Here is a 16558-nt window from a genome sequence, read left to right on the forward strand (position 1 = left end):
GGACTGAGATCCTGGAGACGGACTGAGATCCTGTAGACAGGCTGGGATCCTGTAGACGGACTGAGATCCTGGAGACGGACTGAGATCCTGTAGACGGACTGAGATCCTGGAGACGGACTGAGATCCTGTAGACGGGCTGGGATCCTGTAGACGGGCTGGGATCCTGTAGACGGGCTGGGATCCTGTAGACGGGCTGGGATCCTGTAGACGGGCTGGGATCCTGTAGACGGGCTGGGATCCTGTAGACGGGCTGGGATCCTGTAGACGGGCTGGGATCCTGTAGACGGGCTGGGATCCTGTAGACGGGCTGGGATCCTGTAGATGGGCTGGGATCCTGTAGACGGGCTGGGATCCTGTAGACGGGCTGGGATCCTGTAGATGGGCTGGGATCCTGTAGACGGGCTGAGATCCTGTAGACGGGCTGGGATCCTGTAGACGGGCTGGGATCCTGTAGACAGGCTGGGATCCTGTAGACGGGCTGGGATCCTGTAGATGGGCTGGGATCCTGTAGACGGGCTGGGATCCTGTAGACGGGCTGGGATCCTGTAGATGGGCTGGGATCCTGTAGACGGGCTGGGATCCTGTAGATGGGCTGGGATCCTGTAGACGGGCTGGGATCCTGTAGACGGGCTGGGATCCTGTAGACGGGCTGGGATCCTGTAGACGGGCTGGGATCCTGTAGATGGGCTGGGATCCTGTAGACGGGCTGAGATCCTGTAGACGGGCTGGGATCCTGTAGATGGGCTGGGATCCTGTAGACGGGCTGGGATCCTGTAGATGGGCTGGGATCCTGATGAATGGCCCTCCTTCCTCCATTGTCTTTGAAGCATTTGGAGGCTCTGCCAGGGCCTCAGCCAAACTGATGATTACAGCCTCATCGTTACTGAACATCTGCTCTGTTCCACTGCTCTGTGTTATGTCCATTAGCCTGACTTAGAGGGAATAGAGTAGAGACCCCTTCTGGTTCAGTGAAAAACCTAATTGGGATGTGGTCCCTGGTTCCTATATACCCCTCCTCTCTCCACCGACTCCCCCTTTTCAACCAATGTACCCATAATGAATTCTGTCCCACTTTCCCTTCAAACGTACGCAAGTTAAATTCATCAACCAATCTGAAGCTTTCACTTACCAACACACAAATAAAATGCTTCAAAGAAAAAAACAAGATGGTTTATTTAGTACCGAAACACCTTTCACAATGTATACAGTAAGATAATGAAATGTAATACACATCATTACTCATGGGTTAGTGTTACATTCAACTGTTGAATCCTCCAATGGTTTTTCACATCTCCATGTCTACGCATGCACTTTCAATTCACAATCACATTCTATAGTCTTGGGCATGACAGCATGCTTACATTATATGATACAGTTTATGAGTCTTCACGTCAAGTTCCATAGGCCAGATGCATGCATCCACTCATGGCTTGGCTTGTTACATCTACTTATATTACAGGTAAACTTACTGGGAAGTGCTTTAGTTTCATACAATAACAAAAGCAACTAAGCAGCTAGTGGTCTGTTTATCTTCATCGAAAAGGAATGAAAGTTAACTAAAGTTATTAAAATGTGTGTTGGTTGTATCAGGATATCCCTTTATTGGACCCTCCAATGGTATTAATATCATTTTAGTTATACACCTAAATAATCTTCATTTTCTCCTCCATGCACTCAGCAATCTCCTTTCTCTTCATGCTAGGAGGGTAAAGTTATTGGACTGTGGTTGTACTGTATGGTAGTAGTGTGTAAGTGGTAATACTTTATGGCTATGTGTGATGGTGTTGATAGTACTGTGGTAGAACAGTATGGCTATGTGTGGTGGTGTTGGTAGTACTGTGGTAGAACAGTATGGCTATGTGTGGTGGTGTTGGTAGTACTGTGGTAGAACAGTATGGCTATGTGAGGTGGTGTTGGTGTGTCTCCTGTACTCAGAACCAGAACTCGGAGACGAAGATATGGACGCTGACGATGTTCCGATGAGACACCACCCCAGAGGTGACGTAGTTCATAGCCAGCTTCAATACCATGTTCAGCGGGCCAATCAGAGGCTTCACTTGTCGGACCACACCTAAGGGAGACAGAGGGATAGTCAGAGAGAGAAGTGTACCAAAGGTATTGAAGGAGGATGTAAAGAGTGATGGCTCACCATCAAATTAGAATAATTTGAGGGTAGGAAACATTTTACAGGGGTAGGAAACATTTTACAGGAAGTAGGAATGACAAGTGGTGGCAGGGATGGATGGATATTGTTTTCTTCTCATCATGTGCAGCAGTACTATTATTGGAATCTAGTGATGTGCTGCGCTCGTATACCATGATTTCTACAAGCATAGGTGACATTCAGGTCCAACATCTGTGACATGGGATGTTTGAAAAAATCTGTTGGGGTAGTTTGACAAATATTTTGTTTGATTTCCATCCCTTCATGTGCAGCCTTTGATGTTATTGATCATAAATTGTTACTGAAGAAACTCACTTGCTATTGCTTTACATCACCTGCCATCACATGGTTGGAGAGTTATTTATCCAATAGAACCCACAAAACGTTCTTCAATGGAAGCTTCACTAACATCAGATATGTACAGTGCGGTGTCCTTCAGGGCAGTTACCTTGGGCCATTACTCTTCTCTGTTTTCACACATGATTTGCCACTGGTCTAACATAAAAGCTAGAATGACTATGTATGAGGATGATTCCACACTCTACATGTCAACACCCAAAGCCAGTGAGCTCAGTGAAATAAGGAGTTACAGTCAGTATCAGAATGGGCGATTAAAAATAAACTGGTCATAAATACATCTAAAACTAAAAGCATTGTATTTGGTTCAAAACATTCTCTAAGACCTAAACCTCAACTGGAGTTATACATAAAGGGTGTAACCATTGAGCAATTTGAGAAAGCTATACTCCTAGGCATAACATTGCATGGTCAATTATCATGGTCAAATCATATTGACAAAGTTGTTGTGAAGATGGGGAGAGGTATGTCTGTTATCAAAAATATGCTCTGTGTTTTTGACACCAAATTAACTGTACTAGTTGTTCAGGTTCTGGTCTTCCATCTTGATTGTTGTCCAGTAATATGGTCAAGTGCAGCACAGAAAGACCTAGCAAAGCTGCAGCTGGTTCAACACAGAGCAGCACACCTTGCATTTAACTGCACATACAGACCAACATCAACAACATAGATGCCAGTCTTTCCTGGTTGATGGTTGACAAGAGATGAACTGCTTCTCTTCTAGTTTTTATGATAAGTATTACTGTGACAAATTCCAGATTGTCTGCATAATTAAATAACATTCAGCTCAGACACCCATACATACCCCACAAGACAGTCTTCAAGTCCAAAACGAATTCATGGCAAAGCACAGTATTATACAGAGCCATGATCGCATGGAACTCCCTTACATCTCTAATTATTCAAGAAAAACAGCAAAATTACCGTAAAAAAAAAAGAGTTAACAACATTTCATGGACTGGCAAGGACTGTGAGGGGACGCACAGAGACACTCTAACACACACATTATTTGTTAAGTTGTTTGTATATCAGTGTTTTTTTGTTACTTGTCATGTTGTGTTTTTTTGTGGACTCCAGAAAGAATAGCTGCTGCTTCTGCAAAAGCTAATCGGGATCCAAATAAACCAATAAACCAATAAACCTCATATGATGAGAGGAATGTCAAACCTCTTCATGTGAATCTGGCTTTTAATTCGCTCCTCCATCCTTCTCTCCCTCCACCCATCTACCCGTCCCCACCTTCCTCCTTCCACCCTTCCCTGGAGGACAAGAGAGAGAGCGAGAGACTCTCCCGTCACTGTAACAACGTGGGGAAAACACACCATGACCACTGCTGACTGAGACCCAAGAATGACCGAATGCACATGGAATTTGTTGGAAGCTCTTTTTAAGTGAACATGCGATTACAGGGTGAAAGAACGACACTGTTTATCCAGGCTGTCAGCGGGCCCTTTTCTCTGTGGAGGGCTGGTGACATTTCAGCTCAGTCTTGTTTGAACAGCAATCGTCCAGCGTGCAGCCAGGCAGCACAATCACTGCACTGTCCATTCACTGTTTTCACTGTTGTCTTTCTCTCGCTTGTTCTCTTTTTTTCTGTTTCTCACACACAGGGAGACAGGTATTAAATGAAGTAGAAATTGGTCTATTGGTCTCAAAGTACTACATTATATTGAGTGCTATAAAGTCCATCAAAACTACAGCACAATGAATCATCTTAAATTAAATCAACAAGATGTCACGGCATCATTCAATGTGATCCATGGAATGCCTTTGTACCACAATTGTCATAAAACAGTGATGTTCACCACAGGGCAAACTATGATGATCAAGTGTGAGCTGGTTTCTGCTAAATGTCCTCTGGGATGGACACTGACATGGTGTGATGCTAGAATCAAGATCCTCTCTCCCATTCTTTTCTCTTCTCCTCTCTTCCCTGTCTCCTCTTCCCTTCTCTTCCTGAGGGGGCCTGCCTGATGTTTGTGGCACCATCTTTGTGGCCCACGAGGGTAAATTAGTCCCATGTGTTGGATGATGGGAAGCGGAGCCGTCTCAGTCACGCAATACAGCCATGGAGGCAGGCATTTTTTCAGGGATCCATCTTTAGGATTCAGTTAAAGGAGCTCAACCAGAGTCAGTCTCACTGAGCCTCCCCTCTCATTCCTTCTTCCCTCACCCGTCTCCCAGTCAGTCTGAATCCCTGTGGCCACACAGAAGATTCCAGAAGATTCCAAGAGATAAACGCCTGAAGAGCGTGGAATAGGACCCTTTTTAATAGGGTTGCCCCCTTGTTTTGGTGTTTTGGAACTCTGTTGCATAGTGACACAGGGCTGAAGGGCTGAGGGGAGGGGGACGAGGGTTTTATTGTTTCCTAACCGTCAGCACCATCAGAGGAGAAACCTATACATGAACTCAATGACAGTAATGTTCAGAAAAGTAAAGGACATGGAAAAACAGATTGGGGCTTTGCGTATGAAAAAACAATATTATCATCACTAGCGAATGAAGGTGTCATGCTGATCGGTAATATTGCGCCATATATTCACTCAATACAGAGAGATCATTCAGACATAAAGTTGACTGAGTTTGGGGTTGTGGTCCACTGCATGTGAGTAGTTGACATGCAACAAGATATACTACCAATGCAATATATGCACTGTGTGAGATGCCTGTGAAGCAACAGTTCATAAAGTTCAAATTCGTTCATGTAACTTCGAAGTAAATCAGTTCACAGAAGACACAATGAAGATGAGCGAAGCGAACAAAATGAAACATATCATTATAAATACAGTATGGAGCACCACAATACGGCCTGGATCTCCCAATAGCCCTGTTTTATTGGGAATGGAGCGATGGTTTCAGATCATAAATGTGACCCGAATCCAATCGAGGCTCTAGATGTTTTCCATTACAGGGGTCAGCTGGGGCCAAGTTCGCCACTGACGCAAACAAAGTCTCACGAGGAAAACGTTTAAATTCAAATCAGAGCAAAAACAAGCAAAAATGTTTCAGAATTTTTACATTTCCATTATATAAAGATATACAGTTGAAGTCGGAAGTTTACACCTTAGCCAAATACATTTAAACTCGGTTTTTCACAATTCCTGACATTTAATCCTCGATAAAATCCCCTGTCTTAGGTCAGTTAGGATCACCACTTTATTTTAAAAATGTGAAATGTCAGAATAATACTAGAGGGAATGATTTATTTCAGCTTTTATTTCTTTCATCATATTCCCAGAGGGTCAGACGTTTACATACACTCAATTAGTATTTGGTAGCATTGCCTTTAAATAGTTTAAGTTGGGTCAAACGCAGCCCTCCACAAGCTTCCCACAATAAGTTGGGTGAATTTTGGCCCATTCCGCCTGACAGAGCTGGTGTAACTGATTCAGGTTTGTAGGCCTCCTTGCTCGCACACGCTTTTTCGGTTCTGCCCACAAGTTTTCTATAGGACTGAGGTCAGGGCCACTCCAATACCTTGACTTTGTTGTCCTTAAGCCATTTTGTCACAACTTTGGAAATATGCCTGGGGTCATTGTCCATTTGGAAGACCCATTTGCGACCAAGCTTTAACTTGGCTGACTGATGCCTTGCGATGTTGCTTCAATATATCCACATAATTTCCCCCCCTCATGATGCCATCTATTTTGTGAAGTGCACCAGTCCCTCCTGCAGCACAGCACCCCCATAACATGATGCTGCCACCCCCGTGCTTCCCGGTTGGGATGGTGTTCTCCGGCTTGCAAGCCTCCCACTTTTTCCTTCAAACATAACGATGGTCATTATGGCCAAACAGTTCTATTTTTGTTTCATCAGACCCGAGGACATTTCTCCAAAAAGTACGATCTTTGTCCCCATGTGCAGTTGCAAACCATTGTCTGGCTTTTTTTATGGTGGTTTTGGAGCAGTGGCTTCTTCCTTGCTGAGCGGCCTTTCAGGTTATGTAAATATAGGGGTCGTTTTACTGTGGATATAGATACTTTTCTACCTGTTTCCTCCAGCATCTTCACAAGGTCCTTTGTTGTTGTTCTGGGATTGATTTGCACTTTTCGCACCAAAGTACATTAATCTCTAGGAGACAGAATGCGTGGTGTTTATACTTGCGTACTATTGCTTGTACAGATGAACATGGTACCTTCAGGCATTTGGAACCAGACTTGTGGAGGTCTACCATTTTTTTCTATGATTTTGGCTGATATATTTGGATTTTCCCATGATGTCAAGCAAAGAGGCATTGAGTTTGAAGGTAGGCCTTGAAATACATCCACAGGTACACCCTCAATTGACTCAAATTATGTCAATTTGTCTAACAGAAGCTTCTAAAGCCATGACATTTTCTGGAATTTTCCAAGCTGTTTAAAGGCACAGTCAACTTAGCCTATGTAAACTTCTGACCCACTGGAATTGTGATACAGTGAATGATGAAAGTGAAATAATCTGTCTGTAAACAATTGTTGGAAAATAAACTTGCGTTATGCACAAAGTTAGATGTCCTAACCGACTTGCCAAAACAATAGTTTTTTAACAAGAAATTTGTGGAGTGGTTGAAAAACGAGTTTTAATGACACCAACCTAAGTGTATGTAAACTTCCGACTTCAACTGTACAGTGGCAAGAAAAATAATGGGAACCCTTTGGAATTACCTGGATTTCTGCATAAAATCGTCATCAAATTTGATCTGATCTTCATCGGGGCGGCAGGTTGCCTAGTGGTTAAAGCGTTGGGCCAGTAACCGAAAGGTTGCTTGATTGAATCCCCGAGCTGACAAGGTTAAAATCTGTCGTTCTTCCCCTGAACAAGGCAGTTAGCCCATTGTTCCTAGGCCATCATTGTAAATAAGAATTTGTTCTTAAAAACTTCTTTGGGATCGGTGTCCCTTCCACGGGACGGTTGAGCTAACGTAGGCTAATGCGATTAGCATGAGGTTGTACGTAACAAGAACATTTCCCAGGAGATAGACATATCTGATATTGGCAGAAAGCTTAAATTCTTGTTAATCTAACTGCACTATCCAATTTACACTAGCTATTACAGTGAAACAATACCATTATATTGTTTGAGGAGAGTGCACAATTTTTAACATATAAAGTTATTAATAATTTGGACAGTCTTGATACAACATTTCAAACAGAAATGCAATAGTTCATTGGATCAGTCTAAAATTGTGCACATACACTGCTGCGTTCTAGTGGCCAAAATGTATATTGCACCTAGGCTATATTGCACACACATTATTGCATTTCAAAGATGATGGTACAAAAAAATACTAAAGAACAGTTGATTTTTTTTGTATTATCTTTTACCAGATCTATTGTGTTATATTCTCCTACATACCTTTCACATTTCCACAAACTTCAAAGTGTTCCTTTCAAATGGTACCAAGAATATGCATATCCTTGCTTCAGGGCTGAGCTACAGGCAGATAGATTTGAGTATGTAATTTCAGGCAAAAATTTAAATAAAAGGGGCGGATCCTTATTAACTGACTTGCCTAGTTAAACTAAGGTTAAAATAGAAGAAATCTAAGTCACAACAATAGACAAACACAGTGTGCTTAAACTAATATTTTTCTTGTCTATATTGAATACATCTTGTAAACATTCACAGTGTAGGTTGGAAAAAGTATGTGAACCCCTAGGCTAATGACTTCTCCAAAAGCTAATTGGAGTCAGGTGTCAGCTAACCTTGAGATCAATCAATGAGACGAGATTGGAGAGATAGGTTTGAGCTGCCTTGCCCTATAACAAAAACACTCACAAAATTTGAGTTTGCTATTCACAAGAAGCATTGCCTGCGCAGCGCAGAATGCTCAATGAGGTTTAGAAAAATCCTAGAGTGTCAGCTAAAGACTTAAAGAAATCTCTGGAATATGCTAACATCTCTGTTGACAAGTCTACGATACGTAAAAAAAACTAAACGAGAATGGTGTTCATGGGACGACACCACGGAAGAAGCCACTGCTGTCTAAAAAAAACATTGCCGCACGTCTGTGGTTCGCAAAAGAGCACCTGGATGTTCCACAGCGCTATTGGCAAAATATTTTGTGGACAGATGAAACTACAGTTGAGTTGTTTGGAAGGAACACACAACACTATGTGTGGAGAAAAAAAGGCACAGCACAGCACACCAACATCAAAACCTCATCCCAACTGTAAAGTCTGGTGGAGGGAGCATCATGGTTTGGGGCTGCTTTGCTGCCTCATGGCCTGGACAGCTTGCTATCATCAACGGAAAAATGTATTCCCAAGTTTATCAAGACATTTTACAGGAGAACGTTAGGCTATCTGTCCGACAATTGAATCTCAACAGAAGTTGGGTGATGCAACATGACAACGACCTAAAACACAGAAGTAAATCAACAACAGTTTCACGGATCCCCACGGATCCCCCCGGAACTCTCATTGTGCACACCTGGCCCCAATTCCCACAGATTTTATTTGTATATATGTGCCCTTTGGTCACCATGGTGGTGTTGATTATTGTTACTATGTCCGTAGGTGCGTGTGAGTACTTGTGCTGTGTGTTTTGGGCTTTTGTGCCCTTGTGGATTGCGCAGATGTCTATGGGTCTCGGCCCGTGTGATAATCATTGTGCGCTTGTGTTATTTATTCGAGGAACTCCTCGCTCTTTTGTTTGGGTTTCAACCCTGTGTTTTTTTACATGTTTGTTTGGTCTTTGTCCCCTTGCCTTTACACGGCATGCCGTCATTAGGGCTGAATAAAAAACGTTACACATTACTGTGCTTGTCTCCCGAATCTTCTCATACCAGCATGACAGAATAATCTAATATTGAGGGAGACCGCGCAAATGACCCGTCCAACAACGCTGCGACTGGTCCGTCCGGCACCGCTGCAACTTCGGCAGCTGCAACTGGGTCGTCTGACTTCACCACAACGGGTCCGTTCGATGGCACAACTTCAGCAGCCACAACTGGGCCATCCGACGCCACTGCCACTGCTACTGGTCCGAACTACGCCGCCACAACTTTGGCAGCAACAACTAGCCAGTCCAATGATGACGCAACTTCGGCAGCTGCATCGGATCCTGATAGACCCGCATTGCGTTCCTGTGATCGTCCTCGAGGCCAGTGTCATTGCATTGCTTGTGCAGTGTGTCGGGGGGGTACTGTCACGGGGGTACTATTAATGCAAATAGTCTGGGTAGCCATTTGAGTAGCTGTTCAGGAGTCTTATGGCTTGGAGGTTAAAGCTGTTTAGAAACCTCTTGGACCTAGACTTGACGCTCAGATACCACTTTCCCTGTGGTAGCAGAGAGAGCAGTCTATGGCTAGAGTGGCTGGAGTCTTTGACCATTTTTAGGGCCTTCCTCTGACACTGTCTGGTATAGAGTTTCTGAATGGCAGGAAGCTTGGCCCCGGTGATGTACTAGGCAGTACGCATTACCCTCTGTAGTGCCTTGCGGTCAGAGGCCGAGCAGTTGCCATACCAGGCAGTGATGCAACCCGTCAGGATGCTCTCGATGGTGCACTTGTAAAACCTTTTGAGGATCTGAGGACCCATTCCACATCTTTTCAGTCTCCTTCAGGGGAATAGGTTTTGTCGTGCCCTCTTGACGACTGTCTTGGTGTGCTTGGACCATGTTAGTTTGTTGGTGATGTGGACGCCAAGGAACTTGAAGCTCTCAACCTGTTCCACTACAGCCCAATCGATGAGAATGGGTGTGTGCTCGGTCCTCCTTTTCCTGTAGTCTACAATCATCCCCTTTGTCTTGATCACGTTGAGGGAGAGGTTATTGTCCTTGCACCACACAGTCAGGTCTCTGACATCCTCCCTATAGGCTGTCTCATCGTTGTCGGTGTTGTGTCATCGGCAAACTTAATTATGGTGTTGGAGTCGTCCCCGGCTATGCAGTCATGAGTGAACAGGGAGTACAGGAGGGGACTGAGCACGCTTCCCTGGGGGGTCTCCGTGTTGAGGATCAGCGTGGCAGATGGGGTGTTACCTACCCTTACCACCTGGGGTCGGCTCGTCAGGAAGTCCAGGATCCAGTTAAAGAGGGAGGTGTTTAGTCCCAGGGTCTTTAGCTTAGTGATGAGCTTTGAGGGCACTATGGTGTTGAACGCTGAGCTGTAGTCAATGAATAGCATTCCAACATAAGCGTCCTTTAGGTATGGAAATTGGAATGGGTCTAGGGTTTCTGGGACAATGGTGTTGTGAGCCATGACCAGCCTTTCAAAGCATTTCATGGCTACAGACGTGAGTGCTATGGGTTGGTAGACATTTAGGCAGATTACCTTAGTGTTCTTGGGCACAGGGACTATGGTGGTCTGCTCGAAACATGTTGGTATTGCAGACTCAGACAGGGAGAGGTTGAACATTTCAGTGAAGATACTTGCCAGTTGGTCAGCGTATGCTCGGAGTACACGTCCTGGTAATCCATCTGGTCCAGCGGCCTTGTGAATGTTGACCTGTTTAAAGGGCTTACTCACATCGACTGCATAGAGCGTCATCACACAGACGTCTGGAACAGCTGATGCTTTCATGCATGTTTCAGTGTTACTTGCCTCGAAGCGGGCATAGCAGTTATTTAGCTCGACTGGTAGGCTTGTGTCACTGGGCAGCTCTCGGCTTTGCTTCCCTTTGTAGTCTGTAATAGTTTTCAAGCTCTGCCACATCCGACGAGCATCGGAGCCGGTGTAGTACGATTCGATCTTAGTCCTGTAATGATGCTTTGCCTGTTTGATGGTTCGTCGGAGGGCATAGCGGGATTGCTATTAGAGTCCAGCTCCTTGAAAGTGGCAGCTAAACCCTTACCTCAGTGTGAATGTGGCCTGTAATCCATGACTTCTGGTTGGGGTATGCACGTACAGTCACTGTGGGGACAACATACTCGATGCACTTATTCATAGTCAGTGGCTGGTGTACTCCTCAATGCCATCGGAAGAATCCAGGAAGATGTTTCAGTCTGTGCTAGCAAAACAGTCATGTAGTTTAGCATCTGCTTCATCTGACCACTTTTTTATAGACCGAGTCACTGGTGCTTCCTGGTTTAATTTTTGCTTGTAAGCAGGAATCAGGAGGATATAGTTATGGTCATATTTGCCAAATGGAGGGCGAGGGAGAGCTTTGTACACGTCTCTATGTGTGGAGTAAATGTGGTCTAGAATTTGTTTCCCTCTGGTTGCACATTTAACGTGCTGATAGAAATTAGGTAAAACTGATTTAAGTTTCCCTGCTTTAAAGTCACTAGGAGGGCCAACTCTAGTAGCTCATTGAGTACGGTTTTAGTGCCAGCCTCAGTCTGTGGTGGTATGTAGACAGCTACGAAAAATACAGATGAAAACTCTCTAGATAGATAGTGTGGTCGACAGCATATCATGAGATACTCTACCTCAGGCAGCAAAACCTTGAGGCTTCATTAGATATCATGCACCAGCTATTGTTTACAAATATGCACAGGCCCCCGCCCTGTGTCTTAACAGAGGCTGCTGTTCTGTCCTGCCGTTAGAGTGTATAACCCGCGAGCTGTATGTTCTTAATGTCGTCGTTCATCCACGACTCGGTGAAACATATTACAGTTGTTGATGTCCCGTTGGTAAGATATACGTGCTTTCAGTTCGTCCCATTTATTTTCCAGCGATTGAACGTTAGCTGGTAGAACGGAAGGCCAGGGCAGATTAGCCACTCGTCCCCTGATCCTCACAAGACATCCTGATCTCTTTCCACAAAACCTTTTCCAGCGAATCATGGGGATCTGGGCCTGGTCGGGTGTCTGTATTATATCCATCCCACCCGACTCATTGAAGAAGAATCGTCCAATTTGAGGTGAGCAATCCCAGTTCTGATGTCCAGAAGCTCTTTTCGGTCATAAGAGACGGTAGTAGCAACATTATGTACAAAACAAGTTATGAACAACACGAAAAAACAATCAAAATTGCATGGTTGGTTAAGAGCAGATAAGACGGCAGCCATCCCCTCTGGCGCCATTATGTGACATCGGAAGAACAGTTGAGTCTAGAAACACAACTCATGTATGGGATCGTTCAGCAGAAGCACACGATGAACGCAAGCCTACATGTGACTATGTGAAATTAACTCTTAACAGTGAAAACTTCACAGAGAACAAGGCCTTCTTCCATAGAAAGTTTTACCTTCAACCCTCACATAACCTTGAACCTCCCAAAGACTGCGATTGTGCTAGCCTACTGTCCTTCCGAACAACCCATTTGGACCTTATAGGTATGCCCTCTGTTTAGGTTCAGCTTCCTGTGGCTATGGGAAGTGGCTTAATTCATGCTCAACATGGTCCTTCATTTTCTCCCTGCAGTTACACAAAAACACTTGATTCAACCCTCTGTGGAACAGTAAATTCAGGGTATTGTTAAAGAATGTACATTGTGGGCCTTGCATTGTATTTCCGCTTCCTATGAATAAATGAAGGGACTTAAATGGAGGTGAAAGGGGCATTTGTGAAGGGTTAAAAAGGTTTCATATTGCTACCAGAGGAGGGTCATGACCCGACATATGAAATATGAATTCAATTGGCCCAAAAGCACTTGAAAATGTAGAAACTAAGAGCCTTATGAAGAGGATATCATTCACAATATTTTAGATTGACTTGGTGAAACTGTTTGCCTGCCTGCTTGTCTATGATTGTGTCCGACTGTCAACTCTGTGACACTCATCTTTTCAAATGGAATGCAATGCATTAACAAAAACATCAACCCTGTGACACTCATCTTTTCAAATGGAATGCAAAGCATTAACAAAAACGTCAACCCTGTGACACTCATCTTTTCAAATGGAATGCAATGCATTAACAAAAACGTCAACCCTGTGACACTCATCTTTTCAAATGGAATGCAATGCATTAACAAAAACATCAACTCTGTGACACTCATCTTTTCAAATGGAATGCAATGCATTAACAAAAACATCAACTCTGTGACACTCATCTTTTCAAATGGAATGCAAAGCATTAACAAAAACGTCAACCCTGTGACACTCATATTTTCAAATGGAATGCAATGCATTAACAAAAACGTCAACCCTGTGACACTCATCTTTTCAAATGGAATGCAATGCATTAACAAAAACGTCAACCCTGTGACACTCATCTTTTCAAATGGAATGCAATGCATTAACAAAAACATCAACTCTGTGACACATCTCTTCCCAGTGAATGCAATGCATTAACAAAAACGTCAACTCTGTGACACTCATCTCTTCCCAGTGAATGCAATGCATTGACAAAAACGTCAACTCTGTGACACTCATCTCTTCCCAGTGAATGCAATGCATTAACAAAAACGTCAACTCTGTGACACTCATCTTTTCAAATGGAATGCAATGCATTGACAAAAACGTCAACCCTGTGACACTCATCTTTTCAAATGGAATGCAATACATTAACAAAAGCGTCAACTCTGTGACACTCATCTTTTCAAATGGAATGCAATGCATTAACAAAAACGTCAACTCTGTGACACTCATCTCTTCCCAATGAATGCAATGCATGAACAAAAACGTCAACCCTGTGACACTCATCTCTTCCCAGTGAATGCAATGCATTAACAAAAACGTCAACTCTGTGACACTCATCTCTTCCCAATGAATGCAATGCATTGACAAAAACATATTGTATATTGTGATGTTTTCATTTTTGCAAACACGTGACAAGATGGTGTTTTGAAGCTGATGCTGCTCAGTCCTTTCTCAGGTACTGTGCTCAGTTCTACTGTCAGCAGCTTACTTGTAGTCATTGATCAGTGACGTGCAGCAGCTCTCAGAGCTGTAGATTCTAGTTGTTCCTCTCAATCATCCCATGCTTTAATTGCGCAATCAGAGCAGTTCAGATTTGACACCTGAAGAGGAGCCTCGTAAGGGCTCTGTCCATCAGCATGTTTCACATCCACAGCATGCAGAGTAATGTATCCTCCATGAAGGCAAGGCATCTACAGTGACAACTGGAGCTCAACATACTAGCTATGAACCTGATGTGAAACCAAACCACCAGAGCCACATAATCATTGCAAACATTTCACTCAGTCACGAGCTGTGGTGAGGTGAAAGCCTGACCACAAAGCTAGCAGGTTTCACTTTGATGCAATCCTATCGTCATTAATTGAGGTGCAGTAAAAAGTACAAGTAAAAAAAAAATGAAAATACCAAATCGCTCACTGATATCATCTCTCCTCTACTTTGTGTATGTAGTTCATTCCAGGATCTGATGGTAGGCTTACAGTATGTCTGAAAGCACTCTGCTCCGGTATCTCTGGGAGTCGGGATCACGTCGTTCCGTTGCTGAGGTAGTTTATCTGCAGCAGGGTGCAGAGGTGACCCCACCATGTTCCAACCTCCATCAAACACACAGCCGCACAAACCCCCTGTTCCCCAGAACATTCCACCACACCATAAAATAGCCCGTAATTAGAAAATAACCTTAAATGCATGGTAGAAGCACGAGGCGACACTGCCACAAAACAAAATGAAGCAAATGCCAGGAGGCATTTGTCATCCTCTATGGCTGCGAGAGCTACAATATTGAAGGGTTACATGTAAACAGTACAACTTCAGGGTTTTCTGGTTTCTACAACTCGGCGAGGAAGTGTATGACAAAATCCTTAATGAACGGGTTTAACACCAGAAAACATAGTATGCGTCGGCCTCGCCACATCATTGTATAATGACACGCTGGCCGTGGCGTGATGCGCCGTGCTGTAAAACCATTGGAAAGGGGCCAGGCAGAGCACGGCTTTTCCCAGGCCCAGGCCCAGTCCGCTCTGAGGGAAGCCTAGGATAAGAATACAGGCTCCTTGGGGACCGGACCATAGGGCACGGGCCTGACTGGCTTGTGTGTTTGGTATAGCTCCTGACCACTCCAAAGGGGACGTGAGAGCTGCACACCCCCGGTCTGAAAAGCGAGCTTGTGTGGTTTGGTATTTCAAGGTCAATTAGCGATGACTGAGTCATAGTTACAGATCTCTCCCAAATGAACCCTGGGACCGTGCTGGACGCATGTAGTCCTTCTCCACTGTTGTGACATCATTGAAAAAGTTGCTAGCTGGAAGGAAAATAATTTAGCTTTTCTTGGACTTTCTATTTTCAGTGGTTGTTTGATGAATGAGTAACATTGATGATATAGTAGCATATGGGCAAATTTCAAGGTAACAGAATGATGCTGAGACAGATGCAAAGTTCGGTAACAGAATGACAGAACAAACCGCACAAACTGTCATTCTGTTACCAAACTTTACCAAACCAATCTGCACTGTTCTTCAAGTAAATGTGTTTTTGTACATTATTATTGTTATTATTATTCACTCCGTTTCCGTGGAATTGCCCATGTAGCATTATCTCCATCGTGACCTTCACATCGTAATAAAAGTGACCTTATACAGTAACCTAACCACCGGACACAGTAGACGATAGCACTCAATCTACATCTCAAAACACGGCATTGAAACATCCAATGTCAAAGATGATGCTGGATTTGGTGGACTTGGAAACAGATTCCTCAACACGCGTATATCCTTTTTTGGATCCATTTTTGATAAACAGATACATTATGCCAGAATCTCCTGATACCTTTTATCTGTATTAGTCAAAAAGACATACAGTGTAGATAAAGTGAAAATAAATTAGTCAAATACAAATACTCACAATAAAACTGAAAATGTAGCAGCGTGGCTGTGGAGATACAGGGAGGGATGATGAACAAGTCAATACAAATCAAGTGGAAAGCGAAGGGGAGGAAGAAAAGTACATAGCTAGCTATGTACGGCAAATTATTTGTATACACTTATAGCAAGACTCAATGGTGTGTCAATGTGTGTGTACAGTATGTGTGTGTGTGTGTGGGGGGGGGGTGTAGGCACACAGTGTATGTGCAGGTGTTTTCTGAGGAGTGCAAATATACATGCAGTATATTCGGAAAGTATTCAGACCCCTTGACTTTTTCCAAATTTTGTTACGTTACAGCCTTATTCTAAAATGTATTAAATACATTTTCTTCCTTATCAATCTACACACAATACCCCATAATGACAAAGCAAAAACAGGTTTTTAGAAATGTTTG

General features: G+C 43.7%; 1 protein-coding gene across 1 annotated transcript in view; it reads right to left on the minus strand.

Annotated features, from left to right (window-relative positions):
* Nucleotides 1-1148: 1148 nt before the first annotated feature.
* Nucleotides 1149-16558, minus strand: part of LOC135556567 (fibulin-1-like) — a 41597-nt gene continuing 26187 nt past the window's right edge. Inside the window, exon 17 of the mRNA XM_064989871.1 lies at nt 1149-2071. Within this exon, the coding sequence (XP_064845943.1) occupies nt 1932-2071 (140 nt within the window). The 3' untranslated portion in view covers nt 1149-1931. The remainder of the gene's footprint in view (nt 2072-16558) is intronic.

This window comes from Oncorhynchus masou, chromosome 15, assembly GCF_036934945.1.
Source record: "Oncorhynchus masou masou isolate Uvic2021 chromosome 15, UVic_Omas_1.1, whole genome shotgun sequence".
Lineage (NCBI taxonomy): Eukaryota > Metazoa > Chordata > Actinopteri > Salmoniformes > Salmonidae > Oncorhynchus > Oncorhynchus masou.